At 46.9% G+C, this 23,324-nt stretch overlaps 1 protein-coding gene across 1 annotated transcript in view; it reads left to right on the top strand.

Annotated features, from left to right (window-relative positions):
• Window positions 1–3,099: 3,099 nt before the first annotated feature.
• Window positions 3,100–23,324, top strand: part of pappa2 (pappalysin 2) — a 44,228-nt gene continuing 24,003 nt past the window's right edge. Inside the window, exons 1-8 of the mRNA XM_076972123.1 lie at window positions 3,100–4,927; window positions 5,421–6,483; window positions 14,033–14,178; window positions 17,341–17,634; window positions 17,729–17,921; window positions 18,092–18,213; window positions 22,300–22,482; window positions 22,969–23,272. Coding sequence (XP_076828238.1) covers window positions 4,081–4,927; window positions 5,421–6,483; window positions 14,033–14,178; window positions 17,341–17,634; window positions 17,729–17,921; window positions 18,092–18,213; window positions 22,300–22,482; window positions 22,969–23,272 — 3,152 coding nt within the window. The 5' untranslated portion in view covers window positions 3,100–4,080. The remainder of the gene's footprint in view (window positions 4,928–5,420; window positions 6,484–14,032; window positions 14,179–17,340; window positions 17,635–17,728; window positions 17,922–18,091; window positions 18,214–22,299; window positions 22,483–22,968; window positions 23,273–23,324) is intronic.

The raw sequence follows: 23,324 nt of genomic DNA on the forward strand, positions 1-23,324 counted from the left end.
ACTGTTAGAAGCCTTTCTCTCCCAGAAGGGGCCCCTGAACCGGGCCTGTCTGCACACTGAGTCAAACAAAACCAGGGCAAGCAAAAAACCTGCTGCACTTTGGAAATGAAACTGCATTATCGCCAGCTCTCAGGACACCCGTCTACGCCCGACTACGCCCGACTACGCCCAGCTGGGGAGGCGTGGCTGCCCCTTTTGAAAGTTTTAATTAATTTTATTTGTGACATGTTTCTGCTATTTTTAGATTTATTTCAGTCCAGTTTAGTTTGTATATTCTGTTATATAGGGATTAGTCAAAAATCTGCTCATTTCCAAGTCATCCCACGCTATACACACCAGCGTTGCTGAATGCAGTTTCAGAGCTATTCTTCACTGCAGGATAATTCAGCCCGTTCACAGTGGAGTTCCCATGCGGTGGTGGCAGGTCAGTGTGAAGCTCTCATATGCTGCTGTACTGATCTCCAACTGAAATGCCAGCAGGTTTGGGAGTGCACCAGATTGCATGGTGTAGTGGTGACCACAAACACATAGTGCATTTCACTCATGACATGGCCATTGTGAAGACCCTGGCCTTGCTTGTTGGAGTTTGCTCCAAACTACGTCCCACACTAACTCCCATGTCCACACTAACTCCACACTAACTCCACTCTAACGCCACACTAACTTCAAAGTAAGTCCACTCTAACTTGACACTAACTCCACACTAACTCCAAACTAAGTCCACACTAACTCCACGTACTCCAAACTAAGTCCACTCTAACTCCACTCTAACGCCACACTAACTCCACACTAACTTTAAAGTAAGTCCACCCTAACTCTACACTAATTCCACACTAACTCCAAACTAAGTCTACACTAACTCCACTTACTCCAAACTAAGTCCACTCTAATTCAACACTAACTCCACTCTAACTCCACACTAATTCAACACTAACTCCACACTACCTCTAAAGCAACTATAATCTACAGTTATAGCACTATGTTATACTTTTAAACATTTAGATTCTGCACAAAAGCGGGTGAAGAGGGTGCTGCTCGTCCCACTTAAGAATGACCTCTGTCCCCTTTCCTGTCCCCTTTCCTGTCCTCTTGTCCTCTCTCCTGTCCTGTCCTCTCTCCTGTCCCCTCTCCTGTCCTTCACTGGTCCTTGTTTGTCTAATACAGATCTATTCAAATCTCAGTCCACCAGTTACAGGTCCTACAGGATGTCCACTATTCGTTTGCTATGAGTCATTGGTGAAGACCATTGACTACATTAATCAATAAATCAACTTCTGGTTATAATGATATCCAGGAGAGCATTTGGATTTTACATCTGTTCCTCCAGCAGGAAGCAGCCAATGACACATCAATGACATGACAGACTGGTTGGACACAGGGCTTTCCTGTAGTGTACCTTGTTCTGGACACACTTTCCTGTAGTGTACCTTGTTCTGGACACACTTTCCTGTAGTGTACCTTGCAGTGAACACACCTTCCTGTAGTGAAACCCATAGTGTACGTATCTTCTTGTAGTGTACCCTGTTGTGATCACACAATCCTGTAGTATACTCTGTAGTGTACCCTGTTGTGATCACACATTCCTGTAGTATACTCTGTAGTGTACCCTGTTGTGATCATAAATTCCTGTAGAGTATTCTGTAGTGTACCCTGTTGTGATCACACATTCCTGTAGTATACTCTGTAGTGTACCCTGTTGTGATCACACATTCCTGTAGTATACTCTGTAGTGTACCCTGTTGTGATCACATTCCTGTAGTATACTCTGTAGTGTACCCTGTTGTGATCACACATTCCTGTAGTATACTCTGTAGTGTACCCCGTAGTGTACATATCTTCTTGTAGTGTACCCTGTTGTGATCACACATTCCTGTAGTGTACGTATCTTCTTGTAGTGTACCCTGTTGTGATCACACATTCCTGTAGTGTACTCTGTAGTGTACCCTTCATGCAGTGGCGTTGACTTTGCACATTTCATCGTTCAGTATAATGACGAGAATAACTGTACATTAGATGAGGTTCTTTGACGGCCAACACACAGGTGCAGGATTACACACTCACACTGCAGAATTACACACTCACACTGCAGGATTACACACTCACACTGCAGGATTACACACTCACACAGCAGAATTACACAAACACTGCAGGATTACACACTCACACATTCACTGCAGTGGAGTTTGATGCTGCAGTTTATGATAATGTAATAAACCCAAAAGCCCAACATATGATAATAAATAAATAAATGTATATATATCTAATTTTATTTCACTATATGGATTTCTTGACCAAATCTTTGAAGGATCATTTTTATTCCAGAAAGAATAATAAGTATGTCAGAGTGAATTTTTACTACATTACACCTACAACGTTTGCTATGTAGTATGAAGAAACACACAGAGGATTTAGTAACACGTGTTCTTTATTAATAATAAATCCTTTATTTTTTATGGCCCTTAACAGTAACATTAATACTACATAAACTGTAATAATATATCAGAAGCAATTATGTGTGTGTGCGCGTGTGCACGAGAGTGTGTGTGTGTGTGTGTGTGTGTGCGCGCGCGCGAGTGTGTGTGTGTGTGTGTGTGTGCGCAATGCTTCTGATATGTTCACTCAAATTAACTTCTCACTTGGTACAAAACAGAGAACCATAATGTGGATGATGCATTAAGGTCTTTCCAAAGCTTTATTGCCATTATGAACTTTCCCTCAAGCACGTCATGGAGACACCGGGTCTCCTCCGTCAGGGCGCGCGGCTGTGAGATGCTCGCGCGAGTCCGGTGGAAGACGGACCAGCTGCATCCTACAGGCGACGGCGGGATGCAGGCGCGAGGCTTCCCCACTGACGTCTGGGGGAGGGGGCTGGGTCTGTGATGTCAGCCTGCAGGACACAGATAAAATGTTTAGCGCGTTAGTTTGATCTTAAAAACTCCCGAGGAAGAGCACGGCGGCCAGCAGCGCGAGCGGGAATCTAGGAACACGCGAGATAAAGAGGAGTTTACGCACAAACTGGTGATCTCAAGTTTTTTGTTTCCATTGGAAGGTGCTGCCAGTGCTCAGATTTTCTGCAAGCTTCTGCAAGCTACAAATGCCTTCTGCAAGCTACAAATCATGCGCGTGATTTCATCACCAGGATAGATCCGTGACGACAAAAAACTAATATTTCCAGTATTTACGCGTGATGGAAACTTAATTAATGTAATAAAATCTTGAGTGGATTTTCGGTTTTCTGTGCTGTCAAATAAAAAACTCGAGACTTTAATTTATTCCTTGTGTCGTGAGCACATCGGACGAACAATAACCTCGGAGGCATGCAAGTGCTCCGGTGAAGAGTGGCAATACCTCAAATAACCTTTAACCTTCGCTCCACAGTCGATCTGAGCAAAAGCGGACAGATTTATAATCCGAGGGGCTTTAATCTCGCCGCAATCCAAAGCAACAACACCACGGATTAATTCTCACGTGCAGACCCCAGACCCTGTACTTCAGCAGGTATTATTGCTGCGCGCGCAAATGCGCTTGAAAGGTTTGGCTCCGTTGGATGTTTGTGGAGAGGATTGCCCTCGAACACGGGGTGCAAACACCAAAGCGGTTTTTTCTCTTTAGTCTGCACGATGAATGCAGAAGCGCGCTAAATCGGCTCGCGCGCGTAATCCCGGCGCGAGCGACAGAACGCGCGCGCGCCCCAGAGGAGGGAGACCCAACAGAAAATCACGCTGAAGACTTTAATCAAGACGTGTCCACTTTGTGCACTGACAACCGGTCTTTACTTTATCGAATTGAGAAAAACAAACCGATACTTTATGGCTTAAGTCGATATAACACATAATAAACGGGAATTGCGCAGTTTTCTCACCACAGTAATATTAAAATTCCCAGTCAATTATAACCCGCACAAACCATATTCGGACCTTGACAGTTTAACTGGAAACATGTCGATGTCGAGGGTCATTAGTACCTCAACTGCGTCTTCTTCGTTTTACTGCTGCTAGTGGCTGTTTTGTCTTCAAAAACAAAGCCGTGAAACAATTCTCAAATTAATCTTTACATAGGGTGCCTTGGTTAATCAATATAATGATGTTTTTCAGACTACTGGCTATTATTGTAATACTCCACACGTGGCTGCTAAACACCACTGAATCAGATCACGTTCAGCGGTATAAAAGGGCTCTGGCGCAGAGAGCGGACAGGTTACAGGCTGCCACGGGGCAACAGCCGTGCGGCTCCATCAGTCTAAACCGGCCGGCGCGCTCTACAGCCCAGCATTACCCCCTAGGGGACGTGCCAGGGCGTTACACCCGACTGACTGTCCCGCACCACAGGATAGTGCAAAGTGAGGGGTCCTGTTCAGGTGCATGCGGCTCTGGTGGGAGTAATGCCTCTGGACCTCGTGATGGACCTCCGCGGGGGAACGATGTCGTGACTAGGCAAAGTAGCAACTCGTCAAACAGGCCTAACAATCACAAGAGCAGACGGAGACGACGCTCGACGCACAGCAGATCACTGGATGTCTCTCCGTCTGGACCGTCCACCGCAGTGAGGCAGAGACGCATGCCCGGTCCGCGGTTTGCAGTGCAGTCCAACGCAAGGAGCTCGTCCTCGGCAAGAAGGAGCCCTCGCAGTCCGGCAGAGATCCACGGCAGAGGCGGAGAGCACCCCGACAGGGGCGTGGCCTTCAGCGCCAGCCCCACCCCCATCTCCGAGGGCGGCGAGGACAATTCGGGGGAGCTGGAGGGAAAGGCGTGGGGCGCTGAGCTCCAGGACGTGCCCGTACGGTGGATGACGGCACTGTACTTCGCCGGCCAGGGCGAGCGGCTGAAGTTGAACCCGTCGGCCGCGGTGGAGCTTCCCCACGCGGCCTTCACCGCCGAGCTGTGGGTGAAACCCGAGGGGGGACAGAACAACCCGGCCATCATAGCAGGTCGGTGCTGCGGAGAGATGCTGACCAGGACAGGCTTGTTCGCACAAGCCCCCTCGTGTCAGAATCACTGTGAAGAAAAAAATCGTTTATCGATCTGTAATGTCTTGGGGGGTGGGGGGGGGGGAGTCTTTCTCGTAGACCCAAGTAAATGAAACGTTTCGATTTGTATCTTGCCCCAGTGTCTCTTGGGATCATTTGTTTAAGATTGCCCATATTTCTTTTTCTCCAGTATCCAGGGAGTGAAGTTTTCAGTGTAAATGTAAGGTGGGGGGAGGGGGGGGGGTTCCCTGACCTTTGTCTGTCCTTCCTCTATGAACATCTGGCTGGCAGATGGAACTGCTCCTGTTCAGAAACAGCTGGGGCTGCTGGTGGCTGTGTTGAGACAGGGTTTAAAGCCGCCGCCTCTTCTGGATAATTGAGCGGCCATTTCTGAGGCCCCGCCCCCTGACGGGTCGGTCTGACTGGGCTGCGTTCTGTTTCCTGTTCCCCGCAGGTGTGTTCGACAACTGCTCGCAGCCGCACAGCGAGAGGGGCTGGTCCGTCGGCCTCCGCACGCTCCAGCCCGCCGGGAAGAAAGATGGCCGCTTCTATTTCTCGCTCCGCACCGACCGCGCGCTCAAGTCCAGCACTCTGACCGGGCAGCAGCGCTACCAGCCGAGCGCCTGGACCCACGTTGTCGCCCGGTACGACGGCCACCGGATGGCGCTGTTCGTAGACGGGTCCAAGGTGGGAGAGAGCAGGCAGCAGTCCGGCGACCTGAACAGCCCTTTTCTGAAAGGCTGCCGGGTGTTTCTGCTGGGAGGGGGCGAGTCCGGTTCGTCCCACGGCTTCAGGGGATATTTGGGTGGTGTTGTTCTGTGGAACGGGGCTCGCGACCAGGACGAGCTCTTCCACAGCCACGAGCCGCGCTCCGAGCTCCGGCGCCCCCTGCTGGCCCTGTGGGCCGACTTCTCCAACGTGGACCGGCTGCTGACGCCGTACAAAGAGCGGCGACACCCGTCCGCCGTGGCCCTGCCGGCCCCGGAGAGGCGGCTGGTGTCCCCGTTCCTCCCTCCCGCCTGCGGCCTGACCGTCTGCGACAACCCGGACGTGGTCCTCAGCTACGACCGGCACCGGCAGCTTCGGGCCAACAAGCGCCTGCGTTACCGCGTGGTGAACGTGTGCGCGGACGACGGCGGCCGTCCGGCCGTGACCCCCGGCCAGATCCGCCGGCAACACCAGGCCCTGGTGGAGGCCTTCCGGCCCTACAACCTGACGCTGGAGCTCAGCGTGCTGGACGTACGTAACTCCTCCCTGCAGCAACGTTTCGTGCTGAGCAGCTGCCCCCTGGGCCGCGTGGGCAACCGCCACTGCGAGCCGGAGTGCGACCACCCGCTTACGGGCCACGACGGCGGGGACTGCGCTCGCCTGGGCCCCTGCTACGACTGGATGAGGGGGGACGGCACCTGCGACGACGTCTGCAACGGCATCCGGTACGACTACGACGACGGGGACTGCTGCGACCCCGACGTGACCGACGTCACCAAGACCTGCTTCGACCCGGAGTCGCCCGCCAGGTGAGTCTGGTGCCCCGTCGTAGTAATCTGGTAGAGCAGGTGGGGTAAGGTGGGGTAAGGTACGTAAGGATGACTGAACGTTAGTTCTGCGCCTATTCCGTCTCCTTCTCTCTGTGATGGTGACTTAGGAACTATAAGCTCAAAGAGACGTTAAACTCAATCAGCCTCTTAATCTTTCTTGAATCCTGGCATCGATGAGTAAGTTGATTTATTAAAAAAAAGAAAGAAAAGAAAAGGGAAAATTCCTTCGAAATGGCGTAAAAAGGAAATCGTGAAATATTGTCCAAGTTTTAGGGTCCTCTGTTTCGTCGTAAGTGTTTTCCTGTTAGAAGTGGAGTAACAACAATAAACCCATTAGGTGTTCTCACACTAGCCCGGACAAAAGTTGAGCAGCGTCTCTGTGAAATGACACTCTTCTTATTTTTGTGACTGTCAGAACGCTTTGGATCTCACAACAAGCTGAGCGTACACATGCATTTGAGACTCTGGAACCATTTAAAAAGCGCGCAGGCTTGGATGTGGACCGGGGCCAAAGTACACACTTAATACGGATAAACAACAAAAGCAGACCTCTCAGCTCTGCTCACTGTGACAGACAGGTTGATTTGGCTCGAGGACAGTGTGTGTGATATGTTGCCAAGATCTTTCTCTCTGTCTGTCTGTGTAGATCTATCTCTCTCTCTCTCTCTCCCTCTCTCTCTCTCTCTCTCTCTCTCTCTCTCTAGTCTTCTCTACCCCCCACCCCTTTTTCAACAGTGCCCATATAGACAGGAACACTTATACTTTATTGTGGTTTGAGGCGTTCCACAGGACAGCAGGACTGCAGGACAGCGGGACAGTCTGAGCACCATGCGGTTATACTTGGGTTTTGTGAGTGTAGATTATGAAGTGTGCGTGTCCAATACAACAGCCACTTAAAGCTGTATCCTCCCTGCCTAAATGTTTATGCCACACATCACCGATCCACTGAAAAAGAGAACAGACAAGGGTCAACGTGACAACTGAGCTTTGGGATGGATCTAATGCTGAGGTGTAATGTCACCATGAGTCTGGAATGAGTGGACCGGCTGGAAGCATTTGACACTTGTGCAGTTTGATGGTCTCTGGAGAAGCCCGAATGGAGGGAATGTCTTCTGAAGCTGTGCTTTTCTTGCAGAGATTAACGGCTGAGATTAACGGCTGAGATTAACGGCTGAGATTACGAGGCCCCAGGGATACACGTGGATGGTGGTCTGAGAAACATCCTGATATTCTGGGTCGCATGGTCCTTGAATTGCACCAGGTTACTTTTAAAGACAGTAACAGCAGGTCTGTAGCTAAAACCCAGTGGTGGACTCACATGTGTCATTTAAAGACACAGAAGTTGAGAGAAAGAGGGAGAGAAGGAGAGAGAGAGAAGAGAAAGCATTTAAGACTGCTGGTAGATGAAAAACTGCACATACAACCAATAAAAGGTTTGTTGCTTACACAAAAAATACTTTGAATTTGTACAATTTCAGTAGGTGCTTATAAAGTTACGCCAGAAACATGTGCAACATGTTTGTTATGCCCTAAAGTTGCTCCAACCTACACGTGATCCTACTGGTGCACCATGTGACACATCTTCGTGCACCACTTGACACATTCTTGTGCACCATGTGTCACATCCTCATGCTCCATGTGTCACATCCTCATGCACCACGTGACACATCCTCGTGCACCACTTGACACATTCTTGTGCACCATGTGACACGTCCTCGTGCACCATGTGTCACATCCTCGTGCACCACGTGTCACATCCTCGTGCACCATGTGACACATCTTCGTGCACCATGTGACACATCCTCTTGCACCACGTGACACATCCTCGTGCACCACTTGACACATTCTTGTGCACCATGTGACACGTCCTCGTGCACCATGTGTCACATCCTCGTGCACCACGTGACAGATCTTCGTGCACTACTTGACACATTCTTGTGCACCATGTGTCACATCCTCGTGCACCACGTGTCACATCCTTGTGCACCACGTGACACATCCTCGTGCACCACGCGACACATCCTCGTGCACCACGTGACACATCCTCGTGCACCATGTGACATCCTCGTGCACAATGTGATACGTCCTCATGCACCATGAAGCAAGCGAGGAGGGGAAGCGTCCTGTGGCATCACCACAGAGCAGCTGGCTGGCATCTCCAGCCCCAAGAGCCCACTGGAGTGTTTGTGTGGGAAGGCGTTTGCGGCCTGGTGGGCCTCATGCCCTGGAGACAGACGGCGCTGTCATTAGGTGAACCCTAATGCCTCGGCAAGGAACAGAGCATTTATTTAGCTAAGATTTCAGCTCGAGGGCGACTCAAAACCTGTCATCGTTTGAGGTGGCCAGAATAATATTTCTGTTGTCCCACAGACTCTCTCTAAAACAAACAGTACAAATATCAAGAACGCAGCTGCTAGTCTTGAGTTTTACGGTATTTTTATTATTTGAATGTAAACCAGGAATTTGTTACATTTAACAAAAAGGAACATGTCACAAAAGCACAAGGCACATGCTGATGTACATGAACCAGTATAAATGATTGACAACGGATGAATCAGCTTTGCCATTGATATCTTAAAAGCTCCTGAAAGGACTTCAAACGTTATTCAAACGATATCTCACTACAAGTCTGATGTTCCAATGTTGACACTCTTTTCCGGCCACTACACTGTACATGGAGGAGCAGAGAGCCACTTTCAGTCAGACAACATCTGCTTTTGGCAAACATTACTTATGTGAAGTCATAATAAGTGAAGTTCCATAATGGTAAGAAGTTTGAATATTTTGACCCTCTCTTATTCCCCCATAATCCAAACCGTGCCTGTGAGATGAAGTTCTTTTGTACACTTTTATGGTCCAAAATGACCAGGAATGAGAAATCATGTGACCAGACACATGTCACGTGACCCCGAAAAAACAAAGCACCCCTAAATATTGCTTCTGTAAAGGCCAAGTCAGGACAGTGTTTGGTATTACCTTCTGAATGCCAATAATCACACAAGACTGCACACAAAAAATAAGCCCCGCATTGACCAGGTTGGTCTTTTGCACACCGAGCCCGGAGAGACCCGCTGCTTCAGGAAGGGTTCTGCTGTCTGAACGCCACCGTGGTCGGCCTCATGCGTTTCCTCTCTGGCGAAAAGATGAAAAAGCAGAGAACACAAACACAGTGCTGAGCGGGAGCACACGAGGGGGGGGGGGGGGGGGGGGTGCTCGCCATCACGCCTCAGATGGTAAAACATGAAGTCATTTGGACTGTTTTGCTACACTGGGACTGTATAACAGATCTGGAGAACTGCAGCAGTTTCGACGTCTGTCCGGATGTTTGCTTAATCGCTAAGTACAGTTTCAGAACTACATTTGGTCCAGTGGTGTGAATCCAAAGAACAGCATGTGGTTCAGCTTACTGGTTCCCTGAGTGGACTGGGGACACTGGTATCTCAAAAGGTCGTTATGGGCCAGAACTTTTCAGAAGTGCAGAAAAAGCTCAGTAGTTATGAAAAATAAAAAGAGAAAATGAGAGATGTATTTGGGGACAGAGTCACACTATACCACATCTCTGCACTCATTCACGGCAGCTGGGAACGAAAGCATGAAAGGTGGCAACAGCGCCCCCTGCAGCTTAAACTGTGACACTCCGTAAGCAGCCTGCACACAGCACATGATAACTGTCTGATGGCATCTGTTAATAACCCAGAGAGCAAATTAGAGCCCATGAAACCATGTTCTTGGTTCTGACTGTAATAAGGACACGTATGAAATAAGGACACGTGTGAAATAAGGACATGTGTGAAATGAGGACACATATGAAATAAGGACACGTGTGAAATAAGGACATGTGTGAAATAAGGACATGTATGAATTAAGGACACGTATGAAATAAAGGCACGTATGAAATAAGGACACGTGTGAAACAAGGACACGTATGAAATAAGGACATGTATGAAATAAGGACATGTGTGAAATAAGGACACGTGTGAAATAAGGACACGTGTGAAATAAGGACACATATGAAATAAGGACACGTGTGAAATAAGGACATGTATGAAATAAGGACATGTGTGAAATAAGGACATGTGTGAAATAAGGACATGTGTGAAATAAGTACATGTATGAAATAAGGACACGTGTGAAATAAGGACATGTATGAAATAAGGACATGTGTGAAATAAGGACATGTGTGAAATAAGTACATGTATGAAATAAGGACACGTGTGAATTAAGGACACATGAAATAAAGACACACATGAATAAGGACACGTATGAAATAAGGACATGTGTGAAATAAGGACACATGAAATAAGGACACACATGAATAAGGACACATATGAAATAAGGACATGTGTGAAATAAGGACATGTATGAATTAAGGACACGTATGAAATAAAGGCACGTATGAAATAAGGACATGTGTGAAATAAGGACATGTGTGAAATAAGGACACGTATGAAATAAGGACATGTGTGAAATAAGGACACGTATGAAATAAGGACATGTATGAAATAAGGACACATGAAATAAGGACGCATGAAATAAGGACACACTTGAATAAGGACACGTATGAAATAAGGACATGTGTGAAATAAGGACATGTATGAATTAAGGACACGTATGAAATAAAGGCACGTATGAAATAAGGATACGTATGAAATAAGGATACGTGTGAAACAAGGACACGTATGAAATAAGGACATGTATGAAATAAGGACATGTGTGAAATAAGGACACGTATGAAATAAGGACACGTGTGAAATAAGGACATGTATGAATTAAGGACACGTATGAAATAAAGGCACGTATGAAATAAGGACACGTGTGAAATAAGGACACGTATGAAATAAGGACATGTATGAAATAAGGACACGTGTGAAATAACTTATTTCACACGTGTCCTTATTTCATACGTGTCCTTATGGACACGTATGAAATAAGGACACGTGTGAAATAAGGACATGTGTGAAATGAGGACACATATGAAATAAGGACACGTGTGAAATAAGGACATGTGTGAAATAAGGACATGTATGAATTAAGGACACGTATGAAATAAAGGCACGTATGAAATAAGGACACGTGTGAAACAAGGACACGTATGAAATAAGGACATGTATGAAATAAGGACATGTGTGAAATAAGGACACGTGTGAAATAAGGACACGTGTGAAATAAGGACATGTATGAATTAAGGACACGTATGAAATAAAGGCACGTATGAAATAAGGACATGTGTGAAATAAGGACATGTGTGAAATAAGGACACGTATGAAATAAGGACATGTGTGAAATAAGGACACGTATGAAATAAGGACATGTATGAAATAAGGACACATGAAATAAGGACGCATGAAATAAGGACACACTTGAATAAGGACACGTATGAAATAAGGACATGTGTGAAATAAGGACATGTATGAATTAAGGACACGTATGAAATAAAGGCACGTATGAAATAAGGACATGTGTGAAATAAGGACATGTGTGAAATAAGGACACGTATGAAATAAGGACATGTGTGAAATAAGGACACGTATGAAATAAGGACATGTATGAAATAAGGACACATGAAATAAGGACGCATGAAATAAGGACACACTTGAATAAGGACACGTATGAAATAAGGACATGTGTGAAATAAGGACATGTATGAATTAAGGACACGTATGAAATAAAGGCACGTATGAAATAAGGACACGTGTGAAATAAGGACACGTATGAAATAAGGACACGTATGAAATAAGGACATGTATGAAATAAGGACATGTGTGAAATAAGGACACGTATGAAATAAGGACACATGTGAAATAAGGACATGTGTGAAATAAGGACACATGTGAAATAAGGACATGTATGAAATAAGGACATGTGTGAAATAAGGACACGTGTGAAATAAGGACACGTATGAAATAAGGACATGTGTGAAATAAGGACACGTATGAAATAAGGACACGTGTGAAATAAGGACATGTATGAAATAAGGACACGTGTGAATTAAGGACATGTGTGAAATAAGGACTGGTTTGGCAGCGCTCATGTAAATGTCCTCACCTGTGGATGTTGGTGTGATATACCTCACACTAAGGGTGTGGTGACTCTTCACACTAAGGGTGTGGTGACTCCTCACACTAAGGGTGTGGTGACTCCTCACACTAATGGTGTGGTACCTCCTCACACTAAGGGTGTGGTGCCTCCTCACACTAAGGGTGTGGTACCTCCTCACACTAAGGGTGTGGTGACTCCTCACACTAATGGTGTGGTACCTCCTCACACTAAGGGTGTGGTGCCTCCTCACACTAAGGGTGTGGTGACTCCTCACACTAATGGTGTGGTGACTCCTCACACTAAGGGTGTGGTACCTCCTCACACTAAGGGTGTGGTGCCTCCTCACACTAAGGGTGTGGTGACTCCTCACACTAATGGTGTGGTGCCTCCTCACACTAAGGGTGTGGTACCTCCTCACACTAAGGGTGTGGTGACTCCTCACACTAAGGGTGTGGTACCTCCTCACACTAAGGGTGTGGTGCCTCCTCACACAGCAACTCCAGCTTGATTTCTACTTGTTCATTCTAAGGAATTCCTGCCTCCTCTCAAAGACGTATTGACTTAAACAGCCACATGTACTCTATTCATTCAGCTCTATTGTTAACTGCATGTGTATAATATTCTAAATATTTTAATTATTTGTCTAGCATGTATAGTACTTATATAACAAAGTTAAAACATACTATTATGTACAATATTTAATGCAGAGCTAATACTTCTGTAATTCTCTGGTCATGATATTCCTGAGCAACGGTGAGCGACCCTCATGTAGCTTCCACAGAAGTGTTTATAATTATATATAAAAATTATAACAGCAATAATAACAACAATAATAATACTATTATTACCTCTACTACTACTAATATTATTATTATTATTATTATTATTATTATTATTATTATTATTATTATTATTATTATTACTATTGTTATTGTTATTATTATTCCTATAATTAATTTTATAATTACTGGTGACACCACTGAGGCAATTCATTTGCAGTGAAGTAAAAAAAAACTTTCAACAATATATAACAGCAGTATATCAATCAGTAACAACATACATAAAAATATCATTACATATATAGCACACAGATCCTTTGTGTATTCAGTATCTTATTTAGAATATGTTCCGTAGTTTCTATTGTTACATTTAGTCGTACCCAATCCCTACTCCTGCTTCCTGCTTCCTGTCACATGACAGCTGTCATCCAGGAAGGGTGAGATCTGTCACATGCTTCCTCCAAGACACTTGCAGCCAATCATGTGCCGGCTGCAGCAAAGGCTGCATCAGGGAGTGTAGTGACACACTCAAACCTCTTTCTGATGTAAACGATCACCTGTGATTGGACAGTGCCAGTGTGATTGACATGGAGAGTGCCACCCCTCCTACCCTGAAGTCTCAGCTCACAGGATGACAGGACAAATGTTTTCTGTTGCACCATTTCAGAGCCCTTCATGTCTGATTTAGTGTGATTTGTGTTGTGCTGCAGGGCGTACCTGAGTGTCAAAGAACTGAAGGAGCTTCTTCATCTGAGCAGCTCAGACACGCTCAATGTGTTCTTCGCCAGTTCAGCTCAAGAGGAGCTCGCCGGTTCGGCAACATGGCCCTGGGCCAAGGAGGCCCTCACACATCAAGGTCAGAACCTGGTCTCACCTCACACATCAAGGTCAGAGCCTGGTCTCACCTCACACATCAAGGTCAGAGCCTGGTCTCACCTCACACATCAAGGTCAGAACCTGGTCTCACCTCACACATCAAGGTCAGAACCTGGTCTCACCTCACACATCAAGGTCAGAGCCTGGTCTCACCTCACACATCAAGGTCAGAGCCTGGTCTCACCTCACACATCAAGGTCAGAGCCTGGTCTCACCTCACACATCAAGGTCAGAACCTGGTCTCACCTCACACATCAAGGTCAGAACCTGGTCTCACCTCACACATCAAGGTCAGAGCCTGGTCTCACCTCACACATCAAGCTCAGAACCTGGTCTCACCTCACATATCCAGGTCAGAACCTGGTCTCACCTCACACATCATGGTCAGAACCCGGTCTCACCTCACATATCATGGTCAGAACCTGGTCTCACCTCACATATCAAGGTCAGAACCTGGTCTCACCTCACAAATCCAGGTCAGAACCCGGTCTCACCTCACACATCAAGGTCAGAGCCCGGTCTCACCTCACACATCAGGATCAGAACCTGATCTCACCTAACACATCATGGATCAGAACCCGGTCTCACCTAACACATCATGGATCAGAACCCGATCTCACCTAACACATCATGGATCAGAACCCGGTCTTCCACCTGCCAGCTCATTTGATGTGCTCATTGCTGCTATGTTTCTGAGCTCATGAAAAAGAATGAGCTTGGTTAGGTCCAGCTGGTGTAATGCAGAGATCTTCCCAAGCAACAGGGTCTCTTATGTAAGTCCACATGTCACTGGTCCAGGTGCTTCATCAGGTGGAGATCGGTTACTCTGGAGCATTAGATAACAGGATCACGTTGGCAGCTGTTGGAACATGTGGGCTTTTAGAAATGACCCTTGATTTATACATTTATAACAACCATGTCTTGGTTTATCTGAATTTAGTTTGCAAACATTTATGTTATGTGAGTAACCTTTGTATTTTTAACAAGTTTGTGTCAATCAATAAAAAAGGAAAAGCTTGGAATATGATTGGATGCAGCACGGTTCTTAAGGTTCTTAAGTTGTCATGGCAGCATGTTTAAATCAGAGTACACCTGCTAAACAGAGGAGAGAAATCAACCTAGCAGACATGCTGCCATGAACCGGAGGGCTGTGGCTACATCTCCCGCCACATTCATTACACACCCTGGGGATGTGTGTGTGTGTGTGTGTGTGTGTGTGTGTGTGTGTGTGTGTGTGTGTGTGTGTGTGTGTGTGTGTGTGTAAGACTTCCTGCTCAGCTCTGCAGAGCACAGGAGATCTGAACTCACAGACCTGTCCTGCTGGATGAGTGTCCAGTGGCTGTCTGAGCCACCACAGATCTGTTTCCTTCCCCGCACCCCTCAACACACACACACACACACACACACACACACACACACACACACACACACACACACACACACACACTCACGCACGCACGCACGCACGCACGCACGCACGCGCACACACACACACACACACACACACACACTCACGCACGCACGCACGCACGCACGCACGCACGCACGCACGCACGCACACACACACACACACACACACACACACACACACACACACACGCACACACACAAGTCCTTTTAAATGTTCTGTGTAGTAGATCAAGGGAGACGGAGGAGCACAGGAAACCCAACTCCTAAAAGAGTTGTGTGTGTTTTTTTCTGTTTGGTAAATGGAGTCACTCATGTAAGTCCTGCTGGTGTCTACATTTCTCTCTTTAGTTTTGAAATGAGGCTCTTTTACCCTGCGAGGGGGAACTCGTTCCCCCGTGTGCATCGTGTGCATGCTTGTTTGATTTCCACCGAGTTCTTTACAGGCGTACTCGTAAATATCGATCTGGATCAGTGCATTTGCCCAAAGATATAGATGGGCATGTTTATTTAAATTAGCATGTAAATCAGCTCTAAATGCAGTGAGGGTTACACCTCATCCACACCCATCTTTACATACGTCAGGTCCCGGTGTCTGTAAGGTGGCGTCCATATGACACTGACCGCGTGATTTTAAATGCATTTTCTTTTTTCCCACATGTGTTTTCTTTTGATATGTCTTTGTGTACTCATTACACCCGTAATCTCTGTTCATTTCTATTTACTGTGACGCCCTGTAGTGTGCAGGGTGATCTTCAGGTCAGCAGACCCGTGCTCGATAAACCCACATACAGGTTAAAGAAAGAGATTAACTTCTCGTAAACTGGCAGACTGAAGTTCACGGACTTTGGCCTACACCACATTCAATTTTGAACCCAGATAAATCACCAGATTATTCGCAAAAATACTTGATGTCCACAATCGGGGGACGAAATCAAGCGTAATGCCCCGAACAATTGGGAGAAAACTGGAGCGTAACAGCGATGCACTGATTTGCAGACGAGACCGCAAATGATGTGCGTCTGTCGGGCTCGTTTGGACAACGTCGGTCTCTTTTACTCTAAAACAGGAAGATTTCTTAAAATGACGTCTCTTCCTCTTAACCTCTTAATCTGCACTGTATTTATTTATTTCATTTTTTTCCCACATGGATTTGCATGTCTCAGTCTTTGGGGTTTTATACAGCAAGAATGAAATCGTCTTTGCCCAAACTGTGGTTGTATTGACTCCAGACTGTAGCAGAACCTTCCGAAAGGGTTTTAACTGTTTTATCAAACCACACCCTGTTCTGAATTAGTCCACACATATCTCCTCAGTCAGCCACTGAAGTCATAACAACAGCAATAACAACACCTTCCATATTACAGAAATTACTTCAAAGAAACTAGGCAATACTAAATAATTTGAGGTTTTTAAATGGCAGAATTCCTGCAATTTAAGTGGTTATAAATGTCACATCGTTACTGCTTTTGATTACATGTGTTGGTTATAAAAGCCAGTGCCAGTGGGTAATTATGTTGAACACCTATGGATGAGTGTTAGGGGAACACACACATTAGGGAAGGGCTCAGTTCCTACTGATCCTTAGAACTCTCTCACATGATCAGAAACGCAGAGCTCCAAGTTTAGACTGTAAGCAGCTGGACCAAGCAAACTGATACATGTATACACAATCTACTAACATGGCATCCATTTTTATTCCATATTATAAATTTTTAAATTGTTTTGTTTGAAGGTGGGATGATCCTGAACCCATCCTACTACGGCACTCCGGGCCACAACAACACCATGATCCATGAAATGGGACACATATTTGGCTTGTACCATGTCTTCAAGGGAGTGACCGAGAGAGAATCATGTCATGACCCCTGCCAGGAGACCACAGCGTCTATGGAAACGGGAGACTTCTGTGCTGACACAGCCCCCACCCCGAAATCCAAAGCCTGTCGAGATCCTGACCCGGTGAATGACACCTGTGGATTAGCACGATATCACGACACCCCCTACAGGAATTACATGAGCTACACAGGTGAAGCCCACCAAAATTCTCCCCTGCACTCTGCAGCATGTAGTTAATCTAACTGTGTAATCAGGAATAATAATCTACTACACCTTCTTTACAGATGATAACTGCACTGACCACTTCACACCAAATCAAGTAGCTCGCATGCACTGTTATATTGATCTGGTGTACAAGAACTGGGTCCACGACAGAAGCCCCACCCCCGTTCCTCTCGCACCTATGGTGATTGGCCAAGATGAGGACTCCGTCTCCATTCATTGGCTGCATCCAGTCAGCGGTCCACTTACGCAAAGGTAAAGAAGTGCACAAGCTACGGCTAGTATGTGTTCAGGAACGGAAGTGTGAAAAATATCTCATTCATGTGTGTGTGTGTATATATGTGTGTGTTTGTGTCTGCGTATATGTGTGTGTGTGTGTTTATGTCTGTACGTGTGTGTGTTTATGCCTGTGTGTGTGTGTGTAGGGAGGAGGGGGTGAATTGTCAGTTGTGTGATGAGTATGGAGTGTTTCATCAGTATGCCTTTGACGCCAGCTCCCCCCACGCCTGTGACACCAGCGGCTACTGGAGCCCCGACGAGGCCGTGGGTCAGTATCTCTAACTCCCCAACCTCACCCCCGTCCCGCCTTTAAAACCCCACCCTTCAACCTCATCCCAACCCCACCCTTCAACCGCAACTTCACCCAACCCCACCCTTCAACCCCAACCCCACCCTTCAACCTCAACTCAAACCCACCCTTCAACCCCAACCCCACCCTTCAACCCCAGCCCCACCCTTCAACCCCAACCCCACCTTTCAACCCCAGCCCCACCCTTCAACCCCAACCCCACCCTTCAACCTCACCTCAACCCCACCCTTCAACCTCACCCCAACCCCACCCTTCAACCTCACCCCAACCCCATCCTTCAACCTCACCTCAACCCCACCCTTCAACCCCACCCCAACCCCACCCTTCAACCTCACCTCAACCCCACCCTTCAACCCCAGCCCCACCCTTCAACCCCAACCCCACACTTCAAGCTCACCACAACCCCACCCTTCAACCTCACCCCAACCCCATCCTTCAACCCCAACCCCACCCTTCAACCTCACCTCAACTCCACCCTTCAACCCCACCCCAAACCCACCCTTCAACCTCACCTCAACCCCACCCTTCAACCCCAACCCCACCCTTCAACCTCACCTCAACCCCACCCTTCAACACCACCCCAACCCCACCCTTCAACCTCGCGCCAACCCCACCCTTCAACCCCTACCCCACCCTTCAACCTCACCCCAACCCCACCCTTCAATCCCAGCCTCATCCCAACCCCACCCTTCAACCTCAACCCCACCTTTCAACCCCACCCTTTGACCCCAGCCTCACCCCAACCTTCAAACCCACCCTTCAACCTCAACCTCACCCCAACCTTCAAACCCACCCTTCAACCTCAACCTCACCCCAACCTTCAACCCTACCCTTCAACTCCAAGCATCAATCCCACCCTACCAGTTGTCTGAGCATCCACCACACACCACCTCAAAAAGAGCACGGCCAGACAGTCGTATAAGATTGAATCCCCACTTGCACGCGAATGTGACCTCGTGTTTGATGTCAATTGGCCTGTCTGATGGTGTGTGCTCAGTGGATCAGTGATACAAGCATTTAGATGAAGGACAATCCTACATCACAGACTCTTCTGAAAGAGCTTCTCTCATGTGGACGTCTCCATCACCACAAGGAACCTCCATGTTCCTCTGGGTTAGGTGCGTGCAAATCTCACAAAGTCTGGAAAAGCTTAAGGGATAAATCATTAAACAATAATTGCCAGGATAAAGAACTCTCTTATGTCTTTGCCATCGGAGAGAGAGAGAGAGAGAGAGAGAGAGAGAGAGAGAGAGAGAGAGAGAGAGAAGGAGGGTCTGGTGGGAAGGAATAGGTCGTTGGCATGCCTTCAGGTTTTGGTACTATTGGACTGCATCCAGACCTGGGTCGTTCTAAAAAGCGTTGTGTATCCTGAATTGCTTTGAACTTAATTCCTCATGTAACAGATGTTACTGATTACTGCAATCATGGTGCGCTTAACCGTCCGAGCTTCGCACACACTGACTTATCATGGATGAGGCCGTGCTGTCAGCTACGGAGGACAGATCCATGCAGACCCACTCTCAGCGCACGCACACCCGCGGCTCAACAACCTCCCCACAGCGCGAAAGAGGTGAAACGTAAAATTGTACGTTTACACACAACGGGGAGTGATTCTTGGACTCCCGTTTTATTTTCAAAAACAGATTGATGAGACATGCAGCATTAATTTCTGAAGAAAAAACGAAACAATAACAAATACGTTTGAGTGTCTCTGAGATATAGCAAGTGAGATTAGCGGCTGTGTATCAAGCCTGTAATGAATTAAATGGAATATATTATTTTTACGTTATTTTTAGGTGGGTGTTAATCCCCATGGTGACTACGAAGTGTGAATTATTTTGCCGCTCGGTTTATAACCTCAGAAAGACTTTTAAACGAAGATGTCAGTGGTGTTTGTGTAACATGAAATAAGGCTCACGTTGATACTGCAGTAAACCACGTTTAATAGCTTCACATGATTTCGCACTGTCCAATTCAAACACCGCAAACGCGTTTCGTTCAGGAGCCGGTATTTAACGAGGCCGGCTGGAACCGGGCCCTCTGGCCGCCGGAGCAGCTGTGACGTGCTGTACGCTGCAGCTTCTGCACAACGAGACGTCTGGGCACAGCTGGAGAGAGGGAGACGCTTAAATGTTGTTGGTCGAGACACGGATGACACACTCCCAGATCTCCCAGCACTGCGCTTTGCTGTGGGGAGTCTGATTCCTCCAATACTTGTGCGGAGGACTGCACTGTGTTTCTCTGAGCAATTGACTTTTATGGTTTGTCTTGACTCAGTGCAGTTTACCCAGCACACACGCATACACGCACACACGCACACACACATACACGTGAGGCCAGGCTAGGTGCAAAGCAGTGTGTGTCAACCAGAGACAGCTGTCTCTCTACTCTCCCAGCTGTCTGTCTGCCTGTCTCACCCATTGTAAAGCTAAGTTGTAGTCTATGGCATTGCTGACAGAACTGGGTGTGTTGGCATGCGCTTTAGAGACAGCGTTTGATTGGTTGAGGGAACTGTGTGTGTTCTGAGTTTTCTAGGTATCCAAATTGGCTTTGTAGAACAGGGATCTGTATCTCTCTCTCTCTCACACACACACACACACACACCACGGATGACATTCGATTTAATGAATTATTTTGTAGAGTTCTGTCCTTCCCAGTGAAGGTGTCGCCCAGCTGGGCTGCTGTCATGCCGCAGTTGGAGGTCTGAGAAACGGGCCCACCTGTGTGCAGTCAGAACCTCTCCATGGGTCCTGGGCCTGGCCTATAGGCCTCCATGACTAACCCTAACCCCTAACCTCTAACCCATAAACCTAACCCCAAACCCCTAACCTCTAACCCCTAATCCCAACCCCTAACCCCTAATCCCAAATCCCAACCCCTAACCCCTAATCCCAACCCCTAATCCCAAATCCCAACCCCTAACCCCTAACCCCTAATCCCTCTTCATTTTATGCCTCATTTCTCTCCATTTCCAAATACATGCTGCCATGGCAACTCCTTCCCAAGTCGAGAGACATTTTTCTAAGTCAAACAGGTCAAGAAATGTCAGTCAATTTGCATCTGTCATGTAATCAATACATGATTATTATATATTAATAATATCCCTCTGTCCAGCAGGTTTAAGATGAATTGGTATATGGCTATGACAGCTCATTTCTGGGCATTGACTCAATTTTATCTGAGGGATGTGTGAGTGTAGGTGTGTGTGTAGGCACATGTGTGTGTAGGTGTGTGTGTGTGTGTGTGTGTGTGTGTGTGTGTGTGTGTGTATGTGTGTATGTATGTGTATGCATATCTATATGTGTAGGTGTGTGTGTGTGGGGGGGGTGTGTGTATGTGTGTGTATTTATATGAGTAGGTGTGTGTGGGTGTGTATGTGTTTGTATCTATATGTGTAGGTGTGTGTGGGTGTGTGTGTGTATGTGTGTGTGTGTGTGGGTGTATGTGTGTGTATCTATATGAGTAGGTGTGTGTGGGTGTGTATGTGTGTGTATCTATATGTGTAGGTATGTGTGGGTGTGGGTGTGTGTGTGTAAATGTAAAATAAAAAATGTAAATGTGCCGTATTTTGACAATTGTGATTTTTACACCGCAATCGAAATTTGTCCTCCACTTTTAACCCATCTGTGCAATTAGAACACACACACACACACACACACACACACACACACACACACACACACACACACACACACACACACACACACCCTAGTGATTACTAGGGGGCTGTGGATCACACGTGCCCAGAGCGGTGGGCAGTCCTAGCCCGGCATCCGTGGAGCAGTTGGGGTTAGGTGCCTTGCTCAAGGGCACCTCAGTCATGGCCTCAGGCCTGGGAATCTAATGTAGGTGTGTGTGGATGTATGTGTGTATGTGTGTGTATCTATATGTGTAGGTGTGTGTGGGTGTATGGGGGGTGCATGTGTAAGAAAACATGAAATCAGCAAAAATGTACCTTCTATATGAAAGCATCAGTAGTCTGATTACTGTGTGTGTGTGTGTGTGTGTGGGTGTGTGTGTGTGTGTGTGTGTGTGTGTATGTAGGCCCTCCTGACGTGTTCCTGCCCTGTGAGCCCAGCATGCGTTCCTGGAGCCCTGAGTTCAGTCTGTACGAGGCCAACGTGAGCGCCCCCTGCCCTCAGAAGGAGGGTTGCGTCCTGCTGCTGTATTTCCAGCACCCTGTGGTCCCAGACACCCTCACAGTGTGGATCACCTACATCTCCACCAGTCAGTCATGCACAACACAGTAACAACAGCCTTCCCCTTTAAACGTGCACTATTCTATTCTATTCTATTCTATTCTATTCTATTTTGGTATGGTCTATTCTATTCTAATCTGTTGTGTTATGTTCTATTCTATTATATTCTATTCTATTATGTTATGTTCTATTCTATTCTGTTCTATTGTGTTATGTTCTATTCTATTCTATTCTAATGTATTCTGTTTTGTTATATTGTATTCTGTTATTTTCTATTCTATTCTCATGTATTCTGTTCAGTTTGACTGTGTTCTATTCTATTCTATTGTGTTCTGTTCTGTTCTATTCTATTCTATTGTGTTCTGTTCTGTTCTATTGTGTTCTATTGTGTTCTATTCTATAGTATTCTGTTCTATTCCATTGTGTTCTGTTCTACTCTATTGTGTTGTGTTGTGTTCTATTGTATGCTATGACGTGTGTATATGGAATGGTCCATGTCCATGTCCTTGTCCAGGTAGCCCTGCTGTCTCCAACCTGGAGTTCCTGCTGGATTCGGGCGGGTCCATCAGCGCGGGCTCCTTCCACTCCTTGTGTGACGTTCCTCTCACAGTCCGAGCAGACACCAGCAGCAGAGTGAGGGCCGTTAAGATCTGCACGTTCGACAAGAAACTGGAGATCGACGCCGTGCTGCTGACGTCTCGGCCGGGCGAGGCCCTCTGCTCCGCCTGCAAGCCACTCCTGTACCGGGTCAGCCGGGACCCGCCCATCAGGGAGGACTGGGGGCCCGTCGTCCTCACAGGGACCACCTTCACAGACAGGTAAAAGCCACGTCAAGCTCCTTTTACCAAGTTGCCATAGAGATTAGCCACT

Source organism: Brachyhypopomus gauderio, chromosome 14, assembly GCF_052324685.1.
Source record: "Brachyhypopomus gauderio isolate BG-103 chromosome 14, BGAUD_0.2, whole genome shotgun sequence".
Taxonomy (NCBI): Eukaryota; Metazoa; Chordata; class Actinopteri; order Gymnotiformes; family Hypopomidae; genus Brachyhypopomus; species Brachyhypopomus gauderio.